General features: G+C 52.0%; 6 protein-coding genes across 6 annotated transcripts; 2 read left to right on the top strand and 4 right to left on the bottom strand.

Annotated features, from left to right (window-relative positions):
- Positions 1–9,023: 9,023 nt before the first annotated feature.
- On the bottom strand, positions 9,024–11,099 carry DSM5745_07737 (ankyrin repeat and BTB/POZ domain protein; the record flags this gene model as incomplete). The annotated part of the gene is made up of 3 exons (XM_026749753.1): positions 9,024–10,623; positions 10,680–10,765; positions 10,857–11,099. The coding sequence occupies 3 exons, from the start codon at positions 11,097–11,099 to the stop codon at positions 9,024–9,026; spliced, it is 1,929 nt and encodes a 642-aa protein (XP_026601785.1).
- A 589-nt stretch (positions 11,100–11,688) lies between these two features.
- Positions 11,689–13,907, top strand: nimA (serine/threonine protein kinase nimA; the record flags this gene model as incomplete). Its single annotated transcript, XM_026749752.1, has 3 exons — positions 11,689–11,740; positions 11,806–11,858; positions 11,913–13,907. 3 exons carry the CDS (start codon positions 11,689–11,691, stop codon positions 13,905–13,907), a joined length of 2,100 nt encoding a protein of 699 aa, XP_026601784.1.
- Positions 13,908–16,549: 2,642 nt separating this feature from the next.
- Positions 16,550–17,062, top strand: DSM5745_07735 (uncharacterized protein; the record flags this gene model as incomplete). Its single annotated transcript, XM_026749751.1, has 1 exon — positions 16,550–17,062. The coding sequence occupies one exon, from the start codon at positions 16,550–16,552 to the stop codon at positions 17,060–17,062; it is 513 nt and encodes a 170-aa protein (XP_026601783.1).
- Positions 17,063–17,395: 333 nt separating this feature from the next.
- DSM5745_07734 (serine/threonine-protein kinase) lies at positions 17,396–19,466 on the bottom strand (the record flags this gene model as incomplete). The annotated part of the gene is made up of 3 exons (XM_026749750.1): positions 17,396–17,483; positions 17,539–18,853; positions 18,902–19,466. 3 exons carry the CDS (start codon positions 19,464–19,466, stop codon positions 17,396–17,398), a joined length of 1,968 nt encoding a protein of 655 aa, XP_026601782.1.
- A 1,085-nt stretch (positions 19,467–20,551) lies between these two features.
- Positions 20,552–21,021, bottom strand: DSM5745_07733 (cupin domain-containing protein; the record flags this gene model as incomplete). The annotated part of the gene is made up of 3 exons (XM_026749749.1): positions 20,552–20,581; positions 20,642–20,873; positions 20,924–21,021. The coding sequence occupies 3 exons, from the start codon at positions 21,019–21,021 to the stop codon at positions 20,552–20,554; spliced, it is 360 nt and encodes a 119-aa protein (XP_026601781.1).
- Positions 21,022–22,915: 1,894 nt separating this feature from the next.
- Positions 22,916–25,275, bottom strand: DSM5745_07732 (fungal specific transcription factor domain-containing protein; the record flags this gene model as incomplete). Its single annotated transcript, XM_026749748.1, has 3 exons — positions 22,916–24,753; positions 24,813–24,921; positions 25,108–25,275. The coding sequence occupies 3 exons, from the start codon at positions 25,273–25,275 to the stop codon at positions 22,916–22,918; spliced, it is 2,115 nt and encodes a 704-aa protein (XP_026601780.1).
- Between the last annotated feature and the right edge of the window lie 479 nt (positions 25,276–25,754).

Below are 25,754 nucleotides of genomic sequence, written 5' to 3'. Positions count from 1 at the left end.
CCTCGCACGACCCAAGGATCGCACGGCAGAACAAACCATCTTGACTGTTCTCGTCGTCTGTCTGTTCGAAAAGGGCGAGCGGTAAGATCAATATGATAGGCGTCGATCAGCGAGAAAAGCAAAGAGAAGCCATCCCTGCCCAAGTTTCAGTGTTTCAGGAGCTGATCAGGAGACAGGCTAAACCTGTGCTGCCATGCGTGATGAGAAGATCATCGCATCTCCTGCCACGCGCGACCGTAATACGGGATCGACGTCTCCCGCCTCCCCTTTTCCCGCTGCAGGTCCAATCACATTCCTCAGTTTCAGCTTCAGCATTGCCGTGTCTGCGTCTGACTGTAACCGATGTTACACAGAAGGACTCGATGTCAAACGCATGGAGGCTGTACGCTGCGGATAACCATGCCGTTGTTATGCAGACTCATTTATGCGGTACAGGTCGTGCAACATCCTGTCTGAGCGCGATGCATTTCAGGCATGCTTTGCGTGGTGTCCGCGTTTGGTGATCGTACAACACTACTATGGCAGTCTATTGTTTTGGCAGGTATACTCCGAGACCCAGGTGTGCCTCAGCTGTAAGATAGCGATCGGAGGTGATAGTGACAACATGCACCCATCTCAATATATCTGAGCTATCAAGCCGAAACATCACCTAGCCGAGATGTCTAGACAACCGTCACAGTCGATCGTCATCAGAGAGCCTCCCTGCTTGCGCTCGGGGAGGTCTCGGCTCCCTTCGCCGAGGGCTTCGGTGGGTTCGTGGAGTAGGCCAGGCAGTCAGGCAGCCAGGGGTCGGAATCGGAACTCGAAGACAGGCGTCCAGGGCATTCACAAAACCGGCTTAGCCCTCGCCTAGAGAGTTCCAACGCTCAGCCCCTGAAACACCGGGTCAAACCACCAACCACGCGTCCGGAGCATCGAACTGCTGGAGCAAGCGCCCTCGCCATTCCGGACTGGCATAGCGCCGGCCCCCTAGCGTCGCCGCTGGAGTCTGGACCCTGGTGATTTCACGTGGCAGATTGTCGCGTCCGTTGCAGGCATCCTTCGGCCCTTCCCGAGTTTGGCACCAAAGCCGATGCACTAATGCAGCTAGCATTTTTGGTATCGGTGTAATTTCCGGTACGCATTCTGCAGTATGGAGTATCCAGCTCAGCTGTTCGAATGATCGTGACCCGGCACGCAGCTGAGAAACAGAATGCAAACACCCTTGAATGTTGGAAGCGCATTGCATCGCCATCCTGGGCATCTGCTTATCACTGACTTGGCTCATTCGCTTTCTCTCACCGGGGCAGCGCCAAGTGAAGACCGTCTTGGCTGAACCTAACGCTCTATACACGGTTTTACGAGTGTATTCTCAATACGGTCAGCCTGCTGTGTCTTGCTCTGTCGATCATCTATCTATAGGTACATTGTGTCACACACGGCTGCACATCCCACCACTATCGCTTGGAAGAGGTACAAGCTCTGCATGTATCTAGGTACTTCATGCTGTGACGCTGCAGACTCGGTTCCTTCAACACTCCGAGGCCTAGAAACGGGACTATTGGAGTTGTGATGGAGGTCGACCGTCGACATGTCCCGAGTATAGTGCACTCCTGCCCCGATAGGAATTTCACCCGGCGTCGGGCCCGACGAGGCGGCAACGCAACAATATCCCACAGGGCCACCGACTATAGCCTCCTGTCACTCCGGACTCCAGCGCCATGACTCGACCCGTCCCAGCATCAAATATCGATATTCAATAGAATATGGAGCCATGCTTAAGGTTTGCACGGCCGGTAGTATATACAAGTGCTCCATCGCGGAGGAACAAGAGGCAGATAGATTAACTAACGGCTGCAGGTGACGATGACGCCGCTATGAGGTGATGCTGATATACTCCGTCGGAGTATGCAGGTTCCAGGAAGAAAGGGATCCATGATCCATCGTCTACCGGTTCACTAGACTGTCTCTGTACGCAACTCCGAAGTCCGAGACTATAGTCGCGGAGGAGGCGAGACATCCCATCCCTTGCTTGCAGCTTGCAGCTTGCAGCTTAAGCCGTGAAATTGATGTTGAGCGAGGGCGGGTATGCGATAGATCTGGTGTCCGTCTCTTTGCTTTTCTCGCTTATGGGGAGCACGGGTATGACATGGCACTTTGCCAGGCCGCGAGCGCATGGACCATCACATTGATATAGGAGTGAAAAAAATGGGTTAATGCCTGGTGTAGGACTCGAACGCCCGATATTGAGGTTTCGCCTTGTGCCAGGGGCTCCTGGGCTTGTGTGTGGCGTGCAGCGTGTATACGGAGGCCTATGGAGAAGCCCCTCGAAGTTCGTGGCGCCAGGACCTAATAATCAAGCACTGCAACGGTGTAGTTTAGGTATGCAGTGGGATTCGTATAGTGCTAACACTTAATAAAATAAATATAATTTGATATACTGCTCGATTATCCATATTCCTGTACGTCAGGTTAGTCAGTTACGAACTTACGATATACTATCCTGTAGTGGTATGCTGGTGATTGTCTTTCCCCCCGTCCAAAATATATAACTTCACAGTGATGCATTGCTGAACCCTACGGTACAAGTGACTTTCATCCACAGCATAATTTGTCACCTAGATACCCCTTACACGCATGTACTTGAGGTATTTACTGACTACGGAGACCCCGAGACTACCAACTCTCGAGTCGCACAACCTCACCTCGAAAGAAAACTGTCATCACGAACTCACCTGGTTCATGCCCTGAAGCTTCAAGCTTCAGCTGAAGGCGTGGTCCGGGCAGCATAACAATGTGGGAGCATGTGGGGCTTCCCTACTTTGTGCTGATGTAATCATGTAGCTCGTGGGGCCATCGCCATTCATTGCTCTCGCGTGGGTGTGGATGCGGTGACGATGTGGGAGGCAAGCGGTACGGAGTACCAACAACGCATGGTACGATCTCCTCTGCTTCAGGTGTCCTGTACGGAGTAGATACGGAGTTGGAGTATACAGAGGCGACACGCCGCGACCGGAGGCGGAATGTAGACGGAATGATTATGGTATGCTACCAAGACAAATTAGCAGGGCAATCCCTCCATGAATCCCTCGGCGTGGCATGGCAAGGCATGGCAAGGCCCGCAAGCGCATGGCAAAAACGAGGCGGACCCGAATCCCTGGATCTTGGATGCGATCATGCGAATCGAAGTTCGAACCCGTCCCCGATGTCATCTGATCGCAATAATCCGGTACAGCAGCTCACCTGGACCTGGTTGACGGTTGAGTCTTGACCGTTGGTGGATGGAGGTGTAACCTGTAACCCTGTACCGTAGACTACCACCTAAATCCTAGGCGTATCCATCCATACTCCGGCCTCGCCCTCAGCCCTGATAAGTTAAGGGAATTGTCGCCGAAATTGAACCCTGTGCTTAAGTCATGCCATGTCGAATTATGTACGACGGCGCCAGCGAGCCACGGGCCACGGCAAAATACCTCACCTCATTTCATACCTTACCCATAGTTCAGGTTCGTGGCTGACGAATAACCATACCCCGTGGCACTGCAGGCATGTGGTTGGTTGTTGGTGCCTGTAGGCGCAGAGCAACAAAGAGACCAATCGCCCAAGCAGGAACCCTGGTCCTGCGTGGATATGGATTTGGCAATCTCAAGCGAGAAACAGCAGAGCAAGCATAGCACAGCACAAAGCGACGGCGTGTACGACAGCGCCCCCAACGTCCAGGGCCCAAATTCTCGTCTTAACTTTTGGGTTCGTTCGGCGAACTTTGAAGTCGCGAGACATGAATGAATGAAATCCATGAACCATGATTGTATAGGAGTTATACGATCGTCGGCCGACTCGGCCGCTTGTCGGCCGCCAGCGCCAGCGCGCCACAGGCTGTATGTTCGTGGTATCCTGTATTTCGCTTACAGCCCTCCGTACGGAGCAATCGACCGTGTTGGGTCTGGGCCAGTAGGAAGGGAACTATGGACATGGATCATGGCTTATTATTGCCATGTGTCGAGGATCAGACCAGGATTAGTTGAGCCAGGATCAGGAGTCAGGAATCAGGCCGGCCGAATCAAGACCAAGATACTCCGAGCAGGATCGGGCTTGGAGAGCCTGGTTTGACTTAGAACGCGCCAGAAGTTGGAGGCGAACGGACGGCTTTTGGCCATAGCTCCTTAGGCCTGCCGCCTGCGCCGTCGCGTGGGTGTGGGACGTTTGTTGGAGTAGACGCAGCAGCGTATCCAGATTCAAGAATCCAGGCTCGGCAGAGCCACGGCGGTGTTGTGGCTGGTAGTACACCGTACAGTACACGAAGCGTACACTGTATTTAAGAGGATTGATCTGGAGGTATTTGGTGTAACCTGAAGATCTGAAGATCTATACGGTGAGGAACCGAAGACGTGAAGAGCAAGTCCCCCCGAGCCTGGCTCGCATAGTAGTCGCAAAACGGAAATGTGTACGACAAAAGCAACGAGAGACCTGGTCATCAGTAGATCTCACTCACAATTGATGCCTGGCATGTCAGGAGTCAACGCAGCTGAACTTTTGTTGCTTCAGCGTACGTATGCGTAAGACAGTCTCGCACCAACTAGCCCAATCCGTCAGGTCTCCACAGCAGCAAAAAAGAAAAGAAAAAAAAAGAAAACCGGCGAAGATCACCAGCGTGGCAGCTCGGAGCCTTACCAGAAGAGGTTTAATTGATTTGCCGTGCCGTGGGTAGGTTTTCCATGGACGAAGCCGAGGTTTAAGCGTGGGTCCTGACGAATCAGGCACTGCTGCTTTGATTCTGCTCGTATATTATTATAGTTTCGGGGGCCAATTCGACCGAAGGCCAAGGGGTTCCATCATCAGGTCCAGGAGGTCTTGGAGGGATCGACAACGGGGGACTTGCGCCAAATTAGACCCGTGCATCATCCTGCCAGGCCCAAGAGTCCAAGAGTCCAAGACACGGTTCTGGTTCCAGGCTGCGGCTCGGGGCTCCAGAGTCTCCAGTCTCCAGAGTCCAGACGGAGGTGTGTCCATACTGGATATTTCGAGGATAATCGGCTAAACGGCGTTTTGGTGATCTTCTGGAAGGTGGAACGAAAGCTGTCGTCGTCTTCAACCGTTCAACGTCTTTTTGCGCAAGGACCAGCTACTCGCTCGGGAGCCGGAATCGTCATATCCGTCTGATTGATCAATAAGCCATTGCTATGCAATGCAATGCAGGTAGCTTCTGTTTGTGATCTCAATAATATGCATTGTTGGGAGCAATAAACGCTCAAGCAGCAGCCCATGCGCCACCAAACGGCTTTGACCCGCAATTTTCCGACGCAGAGCATAGTGATTCGCATCTCAGCTAACCGGCCCAGCCACACAGATAGGAAGCTTAGCTACTCGGATCCCATAGAGTGCATTAGCTTTTCCAACGGACTGACAGCCGCTCGTCAGACAGACCTGTGATCATGAGTCGTATAATTAGATGTGATGAGGGCTGCATTGAGGAATCACTCGTGTTTCAGCCCCCCTCTTATCCGCTGGCAGTGGCTGCGCTCGCGGACTGGCAGTGGTTCCTCCAGGGCCAGGAACCGGGATGAGCTTTGTGCGCTGCGATGTTTGTGCTTTGCAGACTCGAGGACGAGGTGCAGTGGAGTAAGCGAGTTGCATTGCTGGCATGCTGCAATCTGCAAGAGGCTTGGCTGGTGTTGCGCCTGCGCCTGCGCCTGCGCCATGTGATCATTGATCACTTGCACTTGGCTGAGGCTGTTCTCTTTACTGTTGGGTTGCGCATATCTGTACTGTGTAAAGGCGTCCTGTACTTGCCTTTGCCCGCGCCTGTGCCACAAAGTGGACTACATGAATGCAAACAGAGGGCTTGGAGCGACAGCTGCTGCCAATACAGGCGTGAGACCGATGATAATATTGCAGGGCCGAGAAGTTGAGTTATTTTCCAGCACAGGGTAAGTTGAAGATTGATCACCTGCCGGAACCCTGACTGCGTCAGGAATCGACATCCCAGGAATAATACGAGGTCTTACTCGCAGGCTCGAAGTTTGAACAACTGCGTAATTGTTTGACGAGCAGAGTTACGGAGTAAAGAGTTGATAGATACGGGGCGGAAGCACGCATGCGGGCAGCAACATCCCAGTCGTCTCTCGCATATCGCAGGGCTGGGTTGCGTCTCTTCGTGGGGGTCCAGAAGGATTTGGTCAGAGCATCCTAGTTTCATGCCAATGTAGCTCTGATCCTTGGGTTATACCGAGATCCTCCGGATGGTGCATAGGTCAAATCTCCCCTGACTGAGCGCCATGAGCTCCGCTGAGACGAGATGTACCGTCTATCAGCCATTCATTGAGTAATGCAATTTGCTTCACTATATGTAAGGTTAGCTGCACCCAATCCTGCTCGACGTGAGTATGAGCTACGGAGTATAGCTAGCGCACTGATCTGAGGGTCACCGTAACCACCCGATTTGACCCTTCTGCTTACTCTCATTTGTCGGCCGTCGAGTTCTTACTCGCCAAACAGACACTCGACCCATGATCCCCGTCAGCATGTCTTCTTGAGGAACGGAGTGGCGGACGGAAGGAAGATTGCATTGTGTCATGATAGGCACAAAGCTGTTGTCAGTTGTCACACCGGAGATCATCCATTTGTCGCAGATATATGTCTGCTACGGATGACAAGACTCAAAAAGGGAGGCGCCGAAGACCATCTTGGAATAGATTACCAGACGCCTGGTACGGAGTAGTGATTCGAACGGCTCCAAATGCCCGCATTTGCTTTGCATCACCTGGTCTGGGAATCCCTGTCCGCCGAGCGTGGGCTATAACAAGCGCCCATCTTATTCGAGTAGTACTCACCGTTAAAGATTCAAGCTCGTTGCCAAAGCATGATATCGTCGAGCCAAAGTACTCCACTGCAGTATCTTCGTTGCTTGGGGGGCGAGTATCAATGGAGTCAAGTGCAGCCTTGCATGCGTATCTGACGCAAGGCCGTCCAAGCACACCGATGAATCATCCGCTGTCTCTTGTTGTACGATAAGCCGCCAGGATCCTGCTGCATGTTGGCGAGCGCCCGGCCTCATGATTTACCATACAGAAGACTACTGCCGTATCGAGTTAGTTTGCCGCCCACTACTGGAAGGTGACTCAAACCGTTTGATGGGCAATCGTTTGCCCCTCAGCTTGAACCCCGCCGTGAATCGCACGATGGCGTCAGCTCTGATACCAGGCCTGCGCGCGAGATGAGAAGGCTTCTCCAAATGTACTCCGTAGCCTACGGAGTAAGCTCGAAAACCTGTAATCCTTCCATGTCCCGCTCAGACGTAATATGAGCGATCATCAGAAGGCGTACTCCGTAAAGTCATACCTGAGTCATTGCCATATGGCTCAACGGCTACCGAATCGCCAAATTTCGCGCCAATCAGTCTGTCTCCCCCGCACACCCAGAAGCGGTGGCTGTGGCGATCTGCCTCTTGGAACAAATCAGTGGGGACACAGCAAGCACATCAAGTGCGAGCCCACCGTCGACTCGTCGATTCTTAGTTGCCGACCGGCTCTGGCAGCGTAAGATCAAGGTGTTCACTGTGTGTCGTGGCAATCCACCTCGGGATAAAGCTAGAGGCGCATTCATCATCCACTCGAATAGCGGTGGCCCGTCTTGTATTGACGCCCAACATCGACCATGGTCTATCTTCCAACGCTGCGGATTGGCAACTAAAACTTCCGACCCAGATGGACCATGCGCTTCGAGGGCGATCCGCCACGGTAATGCCCGATTGCTGTGCCAGGCAGGATGCAATAGGAGAAAAAAGAAGGGGCCAGAATATCAGATCGCCAATCAGCCTTAGTGATCTCCGGAGTTTTCGCGCTCTGATTTTCAAACCTGCAGGTTTAGGTTCCCTTGCCCACTTCTCCGCAAGCGGTTGGTCGCCTAGTAGGTTGGTTGTGCCTCATCCCCTAAGGTTAGTAGCATCTTTACGGACAGTGAGACAGAGATCCTCCTGAAGTGGCCCCTTCTTGATGTATGACCTCAGGGCGTTGGATATTGGTTGGCTGTGCGGACAACCAGCGTCTATCATCCCACGCCATGAGCACACCGTGACATTCAATACACACTTGGGATGCATACACGTCGGAGCAGCAAAAGTCAAATCTCGTGGGGTGTCCTCCTGCGTGATATGCCTCGCTGCGAGTAAATTCTGGATTTTTGTCTGGCTTGCGAATCTTGCATAAGCGCTGATTGTTCAGCGACCCATCGAGATTATCATGAATCCGACACATATTCTCAGGTATTGTCAGCATGATATGCAAGCCCTATCACTTCGCTGCATAGTGAAGCTGGATCACTTCCTGCTGCGACATTTTCCGTGTCAAGTTCGCCAGGGTGGATGCTCCAACAAGAAGATTACGGCTTCACGGCTTTGATGCCCGTTTTGTCAACCTTGAAATCGTTTGACTTTGCCTCGCGTAGGCGCTTCTCGAATAGAAAGTAAGCAAGTAGGCACTAGGCGTCTTGGAGGATCGCACTGACTCTGCGGCCCGGGGCGCATGATATTGTTGCTCGAGAGCGCGGTTGTTATGTAGAAAACTCCCTAGTCAGTGGCAGCGCAAGTAGGCATTTGTTTGTTAGCCCTTACTTTGGTCAATCCGCCCTTAATGTAGAATGCGTCCTGAGGCCTGATGAAGGTGTGTTGATGCTTACTACGGGATGTCATAATCATCGGCCGCTCCGTTGCCCTAGAAAGATGGTGAGCTGAGATATAGGGTTGTCTCTGGGGTCATCAAAACGTTGACATCTGCTCCACGACATGCTCAATCTTGCCTCTCCACGCCTGTGTTGAACTTGGTTGAACATGAACAGTGTAAATCTGAATCCTGAACATATAGATGCAGCCGTTTTTGGACGCAAAGAGACCGAATATTGTATTTTGTGTAATATGTATCCAATTCCGAATCTACCGCTTTCTATGTTTATATTTTGGCATGGGACCAATGTGAATGTATATACCGGCGTTATCTCGTCAATCGTCAACTCATTGTTTCCGTGGGGAGCGGCTGGGGATTCGGAGCAGCTTATGCGTCCAAATTCAGGCGTTCTAAGATCTGGTCGAGCTTCTCCATCAAGATTTGATAGTTGATCGCGTCCCTGCTAAGTTCGTCATCCGCAATCTCTCCGTCCAAGGTCCGGATGACGGTATGGTGACCTTGTCCGTTCACGGCAGGAGGCTCAGGCAATCGATCGCCATTGGCCTGGGTAGGGGCTTTCGAAGCGAGGTCGATTTCCTCGACCCCACTGGTGACCTTCTCAATATCTTCGTCTGCAGCAACCTGGTCAATGAGCTGCTGCTGTGCAGATTCCTCCATCATCTCCTCAATGCCCGCATCGTCAAACCTCAACCTGAATCGTTCGTTGAGATAGAATCTAATATCATCTAGCAACTCGATAGAATCGGTCTCTTGTCGCTTTTGTATACGAGACGCTGACTCCTGTATTAGCTCTGCAAATTCAGGCGAGTCGATGTGGGCCTCGAGACGGTAGGCAAAGTAACGAGCGGCAAACTCCTCCAGCCGCTGCACTCGCGTCATCCATGCGGCGCGGATAATGGCGTATATATCTATATCCTCTTCAGCGCTTCCTTGAGTGGTCTTCGCAGCTTCGGCTTGTGACATGCTGCCACTGCCGAGAGTGCTGATGACCACGGCAGCCTTCGTCTTCAGTTTCTCAATGAAGAGCATATCCGCCGCAAACAGCACTTCAACAGAGACATCAAGTGCAAAGTCTGCCCTCTCAGTGTATAAAAAGGTCAGGATGATTTCCAGAACATCCGGAGAACAATCCACGGGAATGATGTGGAGGTGGTCCTTCATCTGAGCTTCGCGGAAGGGTGAGTTGAACATTGTCTGGAAAAACTCAGATCGTAGCAACATCGCTCGATGGCATGGGAACAGGACCGACTTTTGTGATTTGTTGGCCCCAGAAGACTCAATGGGTCCGATAGGAAGACCCGTGGAGCCGACCTCTTCTCCGTAAAGGTCGTCCTCTGGAAGTTCATCGGCCTGAAGTATAACATCCGCGAATATGGGGTTGTTGTGATCCCACTTGATGTCGCTGACTTTGGTCGTGTCGATCTCTATCTTGTTCTGAAGAACATTGTCGCGGAACCATTCTTCCAGTTGATCGCGTCCTCGCGCGATTTCTGTTGTTCGCCTCTGCCGAGCCAGCCTTCGGTCACCGCTGTCAAGTATGCTGTCCACAAGAGTGTCAGTCTCTAGATATTTGGCAATCTTATTGATTCCCGCGAAAACCTCCGACTCAGTAAACCCTGTCCCTGGACCGCTTCTCAAGTCTCTCGGGGGTTCTCCGAGGTATAAGTATTTGATCGCTGTTCCGAAAGCCTGCGGCGGTATGGTACTGGGAAGCTTCCATGCTGTGGTCTCGGGAGAGGTTTTCAACTTTTGACGGAAATATGGTGACCGAGCAGCGAGTACGAACTTGTGTAAATATAGAGTCTCGTCACCCGCATCCACCTCTATATCAGAGGTCTTAGGTTGCTCCCGCACCAGGAGCGACGCGGTATGGGCAGCAAGAGGCTGAAGAGGGTCGGTCGATTTCGAGTAGTCATATTCAAGGAGCAGATTCCGTATACGGTCGTTCAATGCATTATATAGACATCTACCAGGACCAAATGTTAGTAAAAACGTCGGCATAAAGACAAGCAAATGACGAACCTCTCTCCTTGAAAAGTATCTCGTTCACACAGAGCCCCGGACTCCAGAAGCAGCTGGGCGACTTCGTAGTGGCCGCAGAGACTCGCCTGAGCCGTCAGTTACTGCTTCATCGACCATACTGCTTCATCGACCACGGAGGGAGTTTAGAATCATAATAATAAACAAAGAGCCACTCACTAAGATCAAGGGGGTATAGTCGTAAGGATCCCGTGCATTGATATTGACCCCCTCTGTGATCTTCTCCTGACAAACTTTAAGATCTCCCTTGCGGCAAGCTTCACAGAGCTCCCGAAACGGCTCGCTCAGGTCGAGGGGATTGTCATCAATGATGGTCCCCTCCTGAATCAGCTTTTTCTCATTATGCAAGCTGATCTCCAATTGATCTTTGCGTATAACTGTCCTTTCTTCCTTTTCTTCCATGGCGAAGGAGTTGAATCCTGCTCGGAGGTGGCGGAGAGTTCGGAGACAAATGCGGGACAGTGCTTATCGATAAGAGAAGTCACGTGCAGATTCCGGCCACCGAAGGGGCTTTCCAAGGTTGATTCTAACAAGCTTGATCAGGTCCTTGCAGCCTCATCATTGAAGGCAACAACTGCACTGAGTTGATTATTGATTTAGTTCCTTGTATCCTGTGCTGGATTCACATGAAGGGATGCAGGTTCTCTGCAGCACCATCATGATTCAATGATGATGCTCTTCACCTCTGCCTCCCTGAGTCTCACCGCTTTCTGTATGCAGATAAGGCTACGTGCAGAGCTTCCCGTTGCTCAGCAACAAGATCCGCTCCAAACACTCGCCCCGAAGACCATTCAATACGGGCTTCTTGAAAGCTTCAACCTTCTCCATGATTTGACCCAACTTCTTCGACCACTAACCAGCAGGAAACGCCCAAACCGGACCGAGTCGTCAATGAGCCAGGATTCTCATCCGTGCCATTCTCTTCTATTTTCTCCTTCGACTACCTACCTATACCTACTAAGCGACACTCGATCCCTCTTAAGCGGTCACAATGGCAATCGCACTGGCGGAGGCAGACAAGTATGAGGTGCTGGAGAAAATCGGTATGGCATTCCTGTCTTCCCATCAAGACCTGAGAAGATCGTTGCGCTAACAATAATCTCTCCAGGCTGCGGCTCCTTTGGCATCATTCGCAAAGTGAAGCGAAAAACCGATGGCTTCGTAAGACAAAACCGGGCCGCCTGTGGTGTAACATACTTACGCAGAGCTTTCTAGATCCTTTGCCGGAAGGAAATCAACTACATCAAGATGTCATCGAAAGAGCGAGAGCAGCTGACGGCCGAATTCAACATCCTGAGTTCCCTGCGGCATCCGAACATCGTTGCCTACTACCACCGTGAGCACCTAAAAGCAAGTCAAGACTTGTATTTGTACATGGAATACTGTGGTGGAGGTGACTTGAGCATGGTTATCAAGAACCTGAAACGGACCAACAAATACGCAGAGGAGGACTTCGTCTGGCGCATTTTATCGCAGCTCGTCACAGCGTTATATCGGTGTCACTACGGTACGGATCCGGCGGAAGTGGGATCAAATCTGTTAGGCCCGCCTCCAAAGCCATCAGGTCTCAAAGGCAAACAGGCACAGATGACTATCCTGCATCGCGACTTGAAACCCGAAAATATTTTTCTCGGGTCAGACAACACCGTCAAGTTGGGTGACTTCGGCTTGTCCAAGCTGATGAACTCCCACGACTTTGCCTCCACATATGTCGGCACACCATTCTACATGTCGCCTGAGATCTGCGCTGCCGAAAAGTACACGTTACGCTCCGATATCTGGGCTGTTGGATGTATTATGTACGAGCTCTGCCAACGAGAACCGCCTTTCAATGCGCGCACACACATCCAGCTCGTCCAGAAGATCCGTGAAGGGAAATTCGCTCCTTTGCCCGACTTCTACTCCTCAGAGCTGAAGAACGTCATTGCGAGCTGCCTGCGCGTCAACCCCGACCACCGTCCCGACACGGTTTCTCTGATCAATACTCCCGTCATCCGCTTGATGCGTAAGGAGGTGGAGTTGAACAACATATCCCGAGCTGCCCGGAAGCGAGAGGAGGCTACGATGCAGAAAGCAAAGGATGTGGAACAAGCCTTCGCTAAGCTTGAAAAAGAAAAGCAGCAAATCCGATCCGAGCTCGAGAGTTCCATCCGACGGGAGTGGGAGGTAAAGGCAAGACTGGAGATCGACCGCCAAGTTCAAAACGAGTTGGATAAACTCCGCAAACGATTCGAATGCGAGGTCCAGGACCGCGTTGCCCACGAAGTCGAAAAGCACAGACGCAACGCCAACTACCGCGAAGACACTAGTCTTCGTTCCAGCGCAACCAGCTCCCAGACTTCGACCTGTAACAGCGAGGACTCCGACATTCCTTCGAGTACAGACATTAGTCAGTTGTCGCTAGAGTCCCCCACAAACAAAGCTGTTAAGCTGCCAAAGAAGGAGTCACGCACTCCATTCACTCGGTCTAGAACGGTTGTTGATTCCCCAATGGACATTCAAATGGCCGAGCCTTCTCCCATCTCCATCGCGTCTCTTTCCTTGTCGCCTCGCCGCACCTCTGCAACATATTCTGGCAAGAACATATTTGCCGAAGGGGAGAGAAAGCGTCCCAAGTTTGAGCCCACCCTGGCATACTCAGACGATGAGGATGACACTCCAGAACTTCCCTCGCCCACTCGTCCAAAGGTCAAGCCTGATCCTTTCAAGGCTCCGTCTCGCCCCCTTTTGAGACAAAATACGACAGCCCTGATGCAGAAGCTGAGCACCCAGCCTCCCCTCTTCCCTGCTAACCCTTCGCGGCTGCCTCAAATGTCGGCTCCTGATGTGAGGGAGTCAAAGTCACGGTCACCTCATCGGCGGTTGTCGAAGATCCCATCTTCCGCCAACCTTGCTGCTGATGCGGGGTCGCCAACCCGCAAGAGTGCCACGAGATCCAGTCCGTCGAAAGCGAACGGTGGCGATGAGATGTTCAAGGCTGTCATGCAGCGCAACATGGGTGGCAGGACGCTGGTCGAGCTTGCGCAAGCACGTGCTGGTGGCCGCCCCATCGACGAGGTTAAGCGTTGTACCAGTGATTCCCGTCCCGCCTGCTCTGTTCCCTTGAGATCCTCTGATCGTGAGCCACCTGCGGTCTGGGATCCTGAACGAGACGAGATGCCAAGTCCTTTCCTAGCACGGGGACGGAAGGTTATTCGCAACTTGCGGTAACTCGTCTCGAACGGTCCTATCCACGCGCCTCATTCGTTCCAAGGTTGCGACACTCCTACAACAGCTGCACTTCGGATATGCAGTTTGTGTGGTATTTCCCTTTGCGGTTGATCCGCGAAAGCATTTGATTCCCCACGGGTCGATGGCCCAGTTAATAATAAATCATTTCTTGGAGTTATGGTTGGGCGGCATACATACAAGAGCGAAACCATGCAAGCCATGGGCAATGATGCATTTCTTGCGCTGCTGCATCTTTGTGAAGAAATGTCTTCCTACCGCGATACACAAGCACCTTTCCTTTGTCTAACGCAGTGACGACCTTTGCCTTGTTGATTGATTGCTCTGTACAGCTACTCTGATCTTGTCTAGATCTCTTCTTGTCTAGCAGTGGTACACCCTTGTTGGTTGACTTCTGAATCGTTGAGACTGACTGCCCACTCTTTTGGATTGTACATTTCCTTCTCTTTTCCTTCTCTACTATATCCCGGAGTTCGATGGCGGCGTTCATATGAATCTTGGGTCTTGGGTAAATGGGTTTTGACTTGTATGTATGTGCATGTGTATCATACATACACCTTCTCGTTGATTAGATGGCTTAAATCAGTGCTAGGGCTCACGCCTTGCCTTTTGAATTTACCACCCTAGAATCTTCTCATACTGTCTTAGTAGCAAGGTGCTCAAAGTTCAGCCACAATACCTTTCTCCTCCCTAGCCTGTATTAATTCCCCGTTATATCCGCAGCTGAACATGCCACGACCAGCCCACCCGGTTCGTGCGCCTGTGTCTCTGCATCCACCTACATATACTTTCAGCTAACGATTTCCATCCAAGATCAATCTAACTCACGCTCGCAGGTGGCCGGCCTGAATCGCAAAACCAGCGGACTTGATCCGGCCTCCAGCCGCCGGAAAGAACCGAGGCGACTTTATCGAAGCTAAGAGCATTTCAAGCTTATGTCCGCCTTCTCAAACAGAACGGGGCAACGAGATGCGAGGAACAAGGTAGAACCCGTGAGTTCGCGGAGTTCGATGAACGGACTAGATTCGATTTGAGGCGCGAATCGATGACCTGCAGGACGAGGACGAGAAGGACTGACCTAACCAGATGATAGATTAACTACGGAAAAGAGGACGCCGGAGTCCATGGAATATCTTCAGCAGGTCCGCTACTGAGCTGGAGCGCCGTGCAAGGTCTTTCGGCAGGATCTAGGTTGCTTTAGGCCCGTATCTTGCAAGGAGTCGGAGCCGATCCGTCGACAAATGAATACGGCTTGGGCTTCGGCCTGATTAGACTAGCTCGCGCACGATGGCGGCTTGCTTCTCGTGTACTGGTACATTACTGTTCTACTTTGAAAGCCAGGAAGCGGCGGACGCTCTGCTGGATGGATGGCGTCTGCTACTGTAACAATGCCGGGGCGCAGTGCTATCGCAGCTCTCGCACATAATTACCATCATTCACAGGGACAAAAGCAGTTTTGTTAAACTTTTGGCTGTCGACTGTCTTTCTGAGGCATCTGGTGCAGAGTAAGCAGAGCTAACCATGCGTAGGTAGGGTTATCGCAGAACTAGGGCAAGAACCACCGGAATAAGCCCTAAAGGTCCAGTCTCACCACGCGCCCGGGGAATATGCTCCGACCAGCTTCATCATCGATCTGCTTTGCAAGCCCCATTACCATACTCAAGCATATACCATACTAGCTAGGTCACAGTATGTATATAGTAACGGATGCCTAGTACTCTCTCGCCATCCTGCCTCTCAATCACTACATAAACCTCTGAGCGATTTTACTCAGCTGCTGTGCAAGACCAATCATCCCGCAAAGCAATCGGATCTAACCCTACCTATACGTCAGAGAGAGAACATATCCAGCCCTTGCACAACCGAAGAGAAACAAGTGAGGGAGGACCTAATCTCACGAAATAATCAGTCCGTAACCCCCCTCTGATATCTTGTCGATGGTCCTAATAGGGGAGAAGGGCAGTGCTCCTTACTAAACCTGAATCAACATCCACGCTCCTCAAGTCCCAACTGTCCCAACTCGACTATAACTTGGAGCCAACAGATAAAGAGACGCACTCTGTATCCATCATCTGCAAGTTCTGCTTAAGTTGGGATTGCTCGTGACTCAGATGGAAGCAGCTGGATACTGCCCTGGGAAGTTTAAACCCACAAGCTGGGATATCTGCTACGGAAACAGCACTCAGCAAAAAATAAAGGATCAGACAACGAGTCTGAAACAGTATACCCAGCAGATGAGATATAGAAATTGCCCATCAGCAAATTGCTGGTGATCTTGGCCCTTTTGCTGAGTGCCATGCTGCGGCAAACTGACATATGCCCCGGCCATGTTCAAGCATATATGGGCATAAGGGTCCAATATCACCGGCAATCTGCCATTGGCAAACATGTCCCATATTTCTTGAAGAAAAAGCATCAAGATCGCGCTTCGCACCCAATCCGAGCGATACACGCTAGTTGATTCGCCGTGAACGAAAAGGGACCCCGAAAGGAATGACGTAATCACCAACCACCTGACTCACCGTCCGCCGAGCTCTCCGACGACCAGCTATCAGACTCCTACCAGACACCAATTGCAGCTCAACCACACAAAACACCACACAACCAACTCATACACATCCAAGATGGTCTTCCGCTTCGTGAGCCCCCCTTCCCCCTTCCCCGCTCCCCACCACGCAACCCCCAAACAAACCAACCAACTAACCCTTCCCTTCCATCAGCCCAAATCCCTCGACCCAATAACCCTCTTCCACACCCCCTCCTCCGCCCAAAGCAGCAAAGCCTACAACATCCTGAAATCCGCCTCCGCCGCCGCCTCAAACGGCGCGACCCCGATCGGGCGCGGCGAGTTCACGCTCGAGGTCACCACCGCCCCACCGACAACAGACCAGCTGCGCAATATCCTCGAGTACGTTACGGGGGATCCCAGTGGCGGGGGGAAAGAGGGGGGTGCTAGGTACGCGGTCAGCGAGATCATTCAGGGGGCGAAGGATGCGGAGGATGCGGTGAAGCGGTTCAAGGAGGATAGCGGGCGGTTTGTGAGGCCTGTGACGGTGGATTGGACGAATGGGCAGGCGGTTGTTGGGGATAGTGAGAGTCTGATTTTGAAGATGGTCAGGCAGGCGGAGGGGAATTAGGCGTCATATGTTAACGTGTTTGTTGGGCTGGGCAGGGTGTATTTGTATTGAATTGAGATGAAACCTGATGATACTCGCCGCTCAACCTTTGATCCCTTGATACTACCAGTAGTGGAAATTACAAGGATAAAAAGCCAGACCGGAATGGTGAAGGGGTCACGGTTGTTGTCGAGCTCACAATCAGTAACTACCTAGGTATCGTTCTATCATACAATTCAACTCCGTTCGACCGTATCAGCCATACATTAGGACATTTAATGAGATAATGGCCATCCAAGACCAGCTTTTCCGGACCACAGCGGTGAAAGAAGAGTCGATGGGTTGGTCAGAGGCCTAGAATATAGTGCCAAATGCTTCCTCCGTCGGTATCGGCTTGCGTGGGGAAAGACGGCCGGTTCCGTCAATGTTCGGCTTGCGGTGTCTGTTGCTGGTTAGACTTGCTGTGAGAAGGGAAGAAAAAGGAAGAAGACACGAACCTGAATGTGAAGCCGACAAACAGCCCCTTGGCCATCTTGTCATCGCGATCGGCCATCTCCTCCAGGGCACGCTGCTTATCGTGTACCTCCTTATACTTGGCCATATCAGCCTCATTGTCAAAGTCATCAAAGTAGCCAGCGTCGGTCTCCGAGTCCAGTTGGGGCACGAAAGGTGGGCGCTGCTCGCGCAAGCGGTCAAAGTCCACTTCGGCGAAGTAGTCGTGCGCATGGATTTCACTGATATTCTTGAAACGATTTTCCCTCGAGGAGACCAGTGTGGTGATGAAGCTCCATGTTCGTTTCGATAGGAAGTAGTTGGGGTCTTCATAGACGGGTCGACGGAGCACCTTTTGCCAATTCTTCAAGTTTTGCCATGTTTCATCTACCGTCGAACCGGCAAATGGTGGGTAGCCTGCTAAAGCCTCGAAAAGCATGCATCCCAGACTCCAGTAGTCCACGGTGAAGTCGTACTCTTCACCCTTGAGTACCTCCGGAGCCATGTAGTCTGGTGAGCCGACAATAGACTTGGCGTAGTCTACCTGACGTTCCCGCAAGCTGCGATATCCCTGTCGGCGCTCGGCCATCGTCCGCTGTTCCATCGGGCGGCCAAACGGTACCGGGGTCCTGCCCACCTCTTCTAACTTCACACGCAGAGACTCAATCTTGCGAGGATTGAGCATACCAGCTGCAAGACCAAAGTCCGTCAGCTTCACGTGGCCAGTCGAGTCAATCAGAAAGTTCTCTGGCTTCAGATCGCGGTGGATATAGCCAAGTGCATGCAAAGCATCAATGCAGCAGAACATTTCGGCAACGTAGAAGCGGGCGTGGCGGTTGTGCAGTACGCCAGTGTTGTTGAGCAGGGTGCGGAAATCACCTCCTGGTACGAACTCCATGGCGAAGTAAATCTGAGTTTCATCCTGAAAGGCGTACAAAAGCTTGACCAGCCATTCGCTCTTCGCTGCTGTCAAGATGTCGCGCTCGGTGAGGATGTGCCGAATCTCATCCAGTTTGAAGAGCAGCTTCTTGCTCATCACCTTGAGAGCGCATACCTCCTTTGTGTCCTTCTTCGATGCCAAGTACACCTGTCCGTATCCACCCTGACCGACCTGCGTCAAAATTTGGAAATCACCTTGTCGAAGTCTGGTACGACGCTTGCGGAGGTGGGCCCGTTCCCGACCCAGATATTTCGATAAAGCGGGCTCATACTCTTCTATCGGTGTCGCTGGAGGTTCGGGGTTCGCGGCGCAAAACTGGGAATAACGGGTTTGGCGGTTGTGGACGTAACTCAGAAGGTCAAAATAATAATCGAGGAAGTCTGTCACGTTAGAAGCAATCCTAGAAGAACCATTTTATGTAGACTTACATAGCTGGGTGACATTGACCAGTCGCTTTACCCGGGGATTTTGAAGTTTTTCCAACTCTTCGGGCGTTAGTCCCCGCATCGGCACCTGACGCCTTTGCACACTTTCCAGGTCCCTAGTGTGGTACTGTTCTTGACGAGAAATGGCCGCTGCAGCTGGATTGCGCCCGAGGTCCCTGGCTAGGGCAGTAGATTGTGGTAAAGTGTTTTCATTCTTGGTTCTCCTACTCGGGCTGGCCGGGCGGATAACACTCTCATTGAAGTCCTCAGCACTTTTGTTGGGCTGTGTGAACATGGGATGATTGAAGTTGTTATGCGTGTTTTTGGTAGGAGATGTAGGCTGTAGTTTCAGAGCATTATCGAAAACACTGGGCAGATCCAGAGCACCTGGAGGCATGCGATTTTTGCTTGGGCTTCCTAGCGGAGTCGAGATTGGACTGGTAAAGCCATCGTCGCGGGGAGTGGCGGGGCGATCAAACGCCTCATTGCCGGAACGGGTGTGAAGAGGTGGAGGGAAGTGAGGGAGACGAAAGTTGGAGCGGTCTTTGGAGTCGAAATCGAGAGTCATGATGGCATGAAGTTTGTGAGCGTGGTGTTGTGAATTTCTCGGAGAACAGCGTGGCGAGCGCGCGCCTCGTCGCCGACAATCAGTGGGACACACGATCCACGCGGCGTCAGCGAGAGGGGTCAAGCGTCAATTCTTAAAAGAAACGCGAGTGACACGGGGATCGGAGGCTTCGGAAGATAGGAAAATAATAGCAGCTAATCGACGGAGGCCGCGAAAAAGCAAGTATTTGCGTAGAAAAAAGCAAACAAGTGTGACAGTAGTGGAAGTGTGTTAGCAGTGCGACATGGAAGAAGCAGAATGGCTTTGTTGATAGGGAGAAACAGGTCTCGCACGGGGTGTGTTCTGGAAGAAGGGGCAGCGCTGAAGTTAAACAGGAGAGTGAGACAGCCGGCTGATCATCTAATAAAAGACGCGAGGGATGGCGGGCACATGAAGCTGAGGATGAGGGGAAAGCGCGACCAAGGAAGAAGAAGAATGACGCCGTGACTGGAGCTGAGGAGAACCCACAATTCAGACTTCGCCCTTCAGGCCCAGATTCAATTGAAGCCTGATCTCCTCCAGCCAGCCTCTTCGCTTCCCTTGTTCCTGGACCGTTTCCCCGGCAACTCCCTCGCTCAGATCCTCTAGTCCATTGACTCCATTCGCGATCGCGGATTCGACAAGATGCGAGTCATTCCCGCCAACCATCGCCTAGTTCCTGCCAGGATTCTGTGAGCTGTCACAGATACAATGCAGACAAGGGAGATAGCCTCGATGGTGACGGTCGATCCATCGGAAATCGTGGAGCCAGCGAGTCAGCCGCAGACTACTCTATGGAGACTGGAGAAGCCAGAGAAATCTACAGAGTATGGTGGTCAGGACTGCGAGGATGCTCGCATCTGGCTATCGAGATGATCTGGGATTGTTTATCTTCCAAGATATACACGGGACCCAGCCACCGCAAACCATGGATCCAGGCACAGATCACTCGAAACCCACACAAAGAACCTTGGAACTCTGATGTCATCGACCTCGGCCATCCCGTTAATCTCATTGACCGCGGTGGATTCTTTTTCCTCCCTCGCAGCCTCGCTCAGCTCGCTCATCTAAGCCGCTCCCTTAGCCCGCTGGCCCGTCTACCCCAACCACATGTCAGCAACCATTCAGAACCAGGTCTGGGCTCATCCTGCACTCACGTAAAACGCTAGCCCGTACGACGGCGTCGTGAAGGTAATCTTGGAGCCCTTCGGGAAGTGGAAGACATCGCCCGGCACTGCCGTCACCTTCTGGCCGGTCTCATCGGAGATCTCGAATTCGCCCTCGACAATGATCTTCATCTCGTCGTATGTGTACTCGTAGACGAGGGGAGTGCCCTTCTCGAGACGGTAGAAGCCGGCGGAGATGGGCTTTTCGGGGTTGTATGAGTCGCTGAAAGAGTGTTAGCGTTGTCATACAAAGTCCCGCAGCCACGTAAATACCTAGAGTCAACGTCACCCAGGAAAGCATTCTCGTTCGCAATCAATGGAGGCTTGAAGGTGGATTGCGCTTTGGCATGGTAAACCATAGCAGTCGGCATTTTCACGGTTCGAAGATGGTGTCAGGGAGGAAGCTGTTTGATGTTGAGAATGGTTTGAGGAGAGGAGGTAGAGGATGACCAGACAAGCTTTCTCTCTGGACTTGAAGGCTCGGCCCTGGATTTATATCTCTTCTGATTTGGCTCTGAACCCAGGACCGAGCCAACAATTAAACAATCCGATACGGCTCAGCCATCGCTTCGGATTCACTTTCTGCAGTAGGACACTCAGAGCCTATCCCACGGAGAGAACTATTGGGCCGGATTGTATGTATAGATCTCGGGACGGTGGACCTCCAACCAGCTGGAGAGCGTGAGGGGAGAGAAGTCAGATGAGGGGCATTGTCCGGACTGCTGAGAGGAGGGCATAACGATACCTGCTCCAGTTAGCACCAATTCGAATGCGGAACGCTCGCTTCGGCTCCTACTCACTGATTTCGAGCCGATAAGGATAATCCTGGGGAAGAAGCTGGGCGATGAGATGAGGGGTTGCTCTTGATAAGAGTGGGAGATAAAATGATAGAGGCGGGGTCTGGATCCTTTTGCCATTCTGGGCTACGATTTCCCTCCCCGGGCTCTCCCATCTCATCTCCCAGCAAGACGTCCAGGGGCATCTTGCGTCCTCTCCAGTCATCAATCCAATCTGCCCTCTTTCGCCCTGGCGATCCGTGTGCAAAAGTGGAAGGTCAGAGAAGAAGCCTCCCAGGCTTCAGCTGGAGCTCCTGCAGGGGTAAAAAAGTTTCCTTGAAAGGCCACCTACGCCTACCACGTCCTTTTGCAGTACAGTCTAGTCTAATCCACGCTGTGCTCGGTGCACCGTATCGAGAAGCACAGTCCTCGTCGTGAGACAACTATACCAAAGTGGTCGAAATCTCACCCCCGGCCAGTTGTAGTCGAAACGGCGGGTAACCTTGGACTCGGTGATGCGTCCGTCCTATTCCCATTGTGACAGATCATCGTCCCAGTCAGGACAATCCAACTGATCACATTGATCAGGGCAGGAGATTCCGTATTGATCCATTCCGTGATCGTATGACGGGTCCAACGGTCTTCCTACAGCAACTGGAGTTAAATACACGGCGTTTCCTCTACTAGATCCTCACTACGCCGCATGCGACACCCAAGTCCCCCTTTCCAAAGCACCATCCATCCATCCGAACGAGCCGTCCCGGACGAAAGCCATCACCACCCAATGCAGACCGTCAACAGAATCACATTCATCCCCCACACTTGCGCGACGACCCCTCAGCTACATAACGTCTGAAGCCCAACTGTTCCTGAGACTCGAAGCATTGTCGCCAAGCAGCAACGTTCAGTAGTGTCCAAGCACCAGTGTTATCGTCATCGTCAGTAAGCCAGACAGTCGCCGGCGAGTACAAGCTACGTACAACCCCAAAAGCAGCAAGTGATATCCGATGAAGCGGGCTATTTACAATTTGCTAACTCGCTATGCGATGAACCGTAGACCAAGAGCCTTTTTCGAACCCAAGAACCGAAATTCACCCAGAAACACAAACCCAATCCAGCAACCCCGGCGCGTTTATATTATATCCCAGAACCAAAATCCCAAAACCAAAGCACGGAGTTTTATCTACCGCCGCGAGAATGTCGACTGTCTCGGTCACCAGTGATCTAGAGCCATATCTAGATTCCCTCCGACAGTATTTGGAGAGGGATGACACAATGCCAAGTCAAGCAGGAACAAGAATTGAGGGAATCCCAGTGAGGGTGTCACAGAAGCCGGGAGCTTCCAGTTTTCAAAAGAAAAGTTCGAGCTCTGATAGTAATAGCAAGTCTAGCACTGTGGTTGCTGCCAAGAAGCAATGATGGTATAGTGACTTTGCGGTGTTCTCAAGTTTAGCCCAAGAAAACTATACGAATGAGTTAGTTTGAATGTTTACAAGGGCATGATAACTATACCTTCCCAGCCCCATTCCTGCATCACATGTGCCCAGTGTGCCTTGCCACGAACTGTTTTATCGAAATCGATATTCCCCAGAGGTGAAACTGCAGAACTTCGTCGCGAAGAAGCTACCGGACCACGGCCAGTGTAGAATACTTTATTCATGCCCAGAGTTTGCCCAGCGTTATTGCGAGAGCGGCTAGCCGCCTGAAGCTGCTGCTGTTGCCGTTCTTGAGCTACGCTCGCATCCCGGCGAGCCCAAACCTCACGAACCACTTCAATACAGCGGTCAATAGAGCCCAGCATCAGCCGGGTTTGGATTGCGCTCCAACGTCTAAGCACCCAATCTCGGTCTTCTGCTTGCTCCGCCTCACAGCCCGCAACCAGGAGCGGAAACATTTGAATAATTGTGGTACGGGAGCTCGGTGGAACCGTGGCCAAGAGAACCAGTACCCGTTTCGCCAGATCCTGTGTTGGCTCCGACGGCATTTCAGGGACAGCTTGGTGAAGATACAACACAGTCGCCCAGCGGTAAGCGTAGGCTGTCTGTATACTATGCTGAACTTCAGAGGTGGGATCCTCTGGAGGTTCAAACCAGTCCGGTGGCTCCCAATGCTCCACCAATTGCTTGAGTTCGATAGCCTCAGAAATGAGAGAAATTGAATTTGACTCTGTTTTGCGGACACGCTGGATCAATCGAGCAACTTGATTGATGAGCGGAAAGAGAGTGGCAGCACATCCCATCAAAGGATCAATTTCATGCACTGTTCCCTGTGGAAATGGAAAGGAAGGAACTTCAATCTCTTGATCACCTTGTTCTTCGCGAGATGTTAGGCGGGCGATGACATCCATGTAGAGCCAGGTGTTATACAAGAACCGCACCCTCCTAAGATCGGTCCCCTGAAGGCCGCCTTGCATCCCGAGTCCCACGACTTGAGCTACCAATGCCTTTGCTCCCCGCAGATGCTGTATGCAAGACCGAGTGTGTTGGTCCCAGGTATCGGCGAAAGCCAGAGCTAGGCTTGTCGCCAACGCGGCATCTGTCCTCATGCTCTGAATATCTTGCACCATGCACGTAATGCTCTGTCTCATATGGTCTACTCCGAGGACCCTCAAGGAGGGATTGTCTTTGCTCGCATGAAAAGCGGCGAGAGCAAATACTGCATGATAAAGAGCGGGGGTGTCTTTGGCCAGCGGCCAGACCAAGGTCCGCCAAGGGTTCTCGTGAATACCGTCCTTCACAGATAGAATGCCACATGTGGACCGATCAAAGTGCAGAACGAGCATTTCTGGATTTCCGATGCTGAGGGCCGGTCTCGCGAGCGAACTTGGGGGCATAATGCTTTGCTCGGAAAGTTGGGTGACAGATTGCCCTGTGAAGGTTGGATTCCTCGTCCGTGTAGGCCGATCAGGCTGTCGTATAATTTCCTCAATGTCGTCGCCGTCGCCTTCTAGCAGAGTCTCAAAACTGAATTCATCATTTTCCCGAGGCCCATTTAGCAGGCTGTGGTTCAGTGTATTATCACTGCCAGTACTTGGAGTAAGCATTGTATTCGGAAACCATGGGGACTGCCCTGAAGAGTTAGTTTCCGCCAACGACGATGCAAAGAAATCATCACTGAAGCTTCCAGAACCCGAGTAGCCGAGGATCTGATCCAGTGAGAGCCCAAGGTCTATCTTCGCCGGCGAATGACCTGAACGTCTGGAAGAGACTTCTCGTGGTGAGCTTCGCTGGGAATGAGAAAGCACAACTGTTTCCATTGCAGTGTTCTGGCTTTCTGCAGGCCCGCAGCTGTGCGAAGTCGTGCTGCAAGCGGGTGGCGACAGGCTTCCTGTATCAGTTGAGGCTTGTTAGCTCGCTGCCACTCCCTTTTTCAAGGTGTGTATTGACCTTTCTTTTCCCTTGGCGCAAGACCTCTCCCCGGGATGTTGTTCTCTCCAAATGAACGCCACTTGAAGTCCTTTTTGTATCCTCCACATTCAACGTTGCGCTTTTTGCACTGTAGACATGTCGGTTTTGACTCGTCGCACTTCAGTCGTTTTGCCTTGCAGGTGATACAACCTGGATGTGTTCAACAGCAAGAAGGTCAGCGCGCTGGGCACCACAAATCATTATGCCATCTTCCTGCTTCTCCATCTCTTTCAGACTGCTTCTAGTCATGAATGCGAGTAAAGAATCGGTATACGGTACCATTACGGCTCTTTGACTGTTTGGGCTTGTTAGTTGTCACCGTCGTAGAGGTCTGCACAGGCGCTGCATTTTGTGTGGAGTCGGCAACCGTGAGACGCCCAGAAGACGGGGCGGCAGGAGGGTCTAGAATAGCAGACGGAGAAGGAATCCTGATGTTTTCCATGCTAACAATGTAGCGTATATCCGAGGTCCGCGCGGTGACGAAGAGGCAATAATAAGTTAGGAATAGAACGGAAGATTTCAGAGCGCAGTGACGTTTGTGCGATAATAGGTTTGTATAGTAGTCGGCAGAAGCGAGATAACAATACCGATTTGCGGAGACGTCTGGGAGAGTTGGGGTCTATCCAACCTAATGTAGGAGTCCACAGATAAGGCTGCTGCTTAGTCGTTGAGATAGTGAGGAAACTCGGAGGGAAGAGAGATAAAGTCGAATAATGCCCCATTTGACCCCGAGGCGTGAGGAGAAACTGTCATCAGCCTGATAAGGATTGGCACTAGAGCAGCGGAGTGCGGAGACTTGGAGCGACTTGCGAATCGCGGATGTGGCGATCTATCAGGCGTAGCTTGGACAATCCCGCCGAAGTTCGATCGGGGTCTCAGACTCGATGAGGGTAGCGGGTAGCTATGACTCCGTAATGCAAG

The sequence above is a fragment of the Aspergillus mulundensis genome, assembly GCF_003369625.1.
Source record: "Aspergillus mulundensis strain DSM 5745 chromosome Unknown scaffold_8, whole genome shotgun sequence".
NCBI classification, from domain to species: Eukaryota; Fungi; Ascomycota; class Eurotiomycetes; order Eurotiales; family Aspergillaceae; genus Aspergillus; species Aspergillus mulundensis.
This window is presented reverse-complemented; position numbering and strand designations above follow the sequence as displayed.